The sequence below is a fragment of the Diuraphis noxia genome, unplaced genomic scaffold (assembly GCF_037042655.1).
Source record: "Diuraphis noxia isolate RWA-SAM2 unplaced genomic scaffold, SU_Dnox_SAM2 contig0001, whole genome shotgun sequence".
Taxonomy (NCBI): domain Eukaryota; kingdom Metazoa; phylum Arthropoda; class Insecta; order Hemiptera; family Aphididae; genus Diuraphis; species Diuraphis noxia.
This window is the reverse complement of record NW_028301711.1, coordinates 80,288,371-80,290,276: the sequence shown is the minus strand read 5'-3', so window position 1 is coordinate 80,290,276 and position 1,906 is coordinate 80,288,371. Positions and strand designations below refer to the sequence as shown.

Sequence of the window (1,906 nt, the reverse complement as noted above, 5' to 3'; positions counted from 1 at the left end):
AATATACTAATATGTATAAAATTAATACAAAGAACTATTTTGTCAACATTTATAAAAATATTCTAAACAATTAATTGTTTTTGCATAAATTCATTAAGCATTAGTGATATAATTATACTCAAAATACAATACATAATTATGCAATAAAAATATAACTTCATAATTTCTTAGCATTATTTTTTAAGGTACAATATAGGAGCGTAAAATGACAATAACTACGCGTTCAAAAAAAATAATGCAATAGGTACTCCATGAACCCAATAGGATTTTTTTTTTTTTTTTTGTTTTATTGTTTTGACACAAAAAGGTATTTATTTATTAAGTGTTTCCATTTACCTCCCTAGAAGATGTCCAATAATTGGTTGTTAATCAAATTATATTTATATTTATTTACATATAAAAATAAGTTTATATTTTTACATATAAAAATACCCCTATTCTAAACATAAGTTTATATTTTGTAAAGGAATCTGCTTGTTAATTGTTTTCTTAGATTAATTGGAAGAGGGGATCAAAACATTTTAATTTAATAGGTTTTTAAGTTAAAAGATTTTTACAATAGTTATTTGTAAATTGTTTCTAACTAGTAACTTACTGACTTGTAAACATATACCGTCGTATTGAGCCAAATTATTGTCATATTTTGTTTTGTTAAACGAGTAATTATGGCACCTCATCGGTCTAAAACCAGTGAAATTTGGAACCATTTCACTGAGTTTGCATACCAGAAGGCCAAATGCGGTTATTGTAGTGTTATCCTTAGTACTTCGGGAGGTTCGTTAAACAATTTAAAGCGACACATGAAGTTGAAACATTGTACTATTCCGTTTAATAATAATTCAAATGAAAGACGTCCTGTCGAAGGTTGGTTCATTCGTCTTTTAAAATGTATCTTTTTTTAGCTCGGAATTTTTTTTTAGAAATGACTGATGAATCAATTATGCCAGAACCGTCAGGATCAGGAACATCTTCAAATCCGTCAGAAACTGTAATTATTCCAGGTCCATCCACGACAGAACCTTTTTCTCGTCCAAGACAGTCTGCAATATCATCATATTTTAATAAAACAAGACCATTAGATGCTAATCATCAAAAGATAATTGATCAACAATTGACTGAGATGATTGTAAAAGGGTAAATATTCAATGATAATAATAGTAATAACATTAATATAGAATATACAGATACAGTATACACAAAGGTTGTAATATATTTTATCAAAACAATATATCTCTATCCTCATCATATCACTAATCAAATAAGAGTTTGTGTCTAATTACTAGTTAATTTCAATAAATTCCTAATATTATAGAGTTTTTTTTTTTGCATATTCTGTATATTTTTTACATGAATAATTGTGATTGATTTTTAGTCTAAAATATAAAATATTACATATATAATTAATTAGTAACAATCTACGAGAAATGAGAACTATGTATGGAACTGCTATACCGTCGACTGAAATGTGACATATTGAAATTTAATCAACACAATTTTGAACAAAATGTAGCTATAGCCTATTCAGTCGCCTAATTTACAAACACTTGTTTAAAGAACTTGATTTTCATACATTTGATTCTGAAGAAAATCATATAACAATATTAATAAAAACAATATCATTTTGTTTCATCAGAATAAGAAACTTTCATGAAGTTAAAAAAAAAAATATGAAATTATTGGTAATAATAGGCGAAAAGTACTTACGGGGTTGGCTATATTCCAAAATGTTTAAAGTAAGTAAATAATATTGAGTGATGTTGATACATCTTATTCATCAATGCGCTATGTGCAATCTTTAAATTTTTGACCAAACTTTATAAACGTTCTACATTCATATAAAATGAATAATGATTAATTGTTCTACAGGCAACCATCTTTTCTGACAAAAAATACATAGGTATATTAA

General features: G+C 26.0%; 1 protein-coding gene across 1 annotated transcript; it reads left to right on the top strand.

Annotated features, from left to right (window-relative positions):
* The first annotated feature begins 665 nt into the window (after positions 1 to 665).
* Positions 666 to 1,138, top strand: LOC149061961 (uncharacterized). The gene is made up of 2 exons (XM_089219581.1): positions 666 to 864; positions 921 to 1,138. Exons 1-2 carry the CDS (start codon positions 666 to 668, stop codon positions 1,136 to 1,138), a joined length of 417 nt encoding a protein of 138 aa, XP_089075707.1.
* Positions 1,139 to 1,906: the final 768 nt, after the last annotated feature.

Bases quoted from the DNA above. Each gene is read 5' to 3' on its own strand.
- LOC149061961 (XM_089219581.1), top strand. From the start codon at position 666: ATGGCACCTCATCGGTCTAAAACCAGTGAAATTTGGAACCATTTCACT. The intron at 865-920 runs GTTGGTTCATTC...ATTTTTTTTTAG, and splicing joins TGAAAGACGTCCTGTCGAAG to AAATGACTGATGAATCAATT.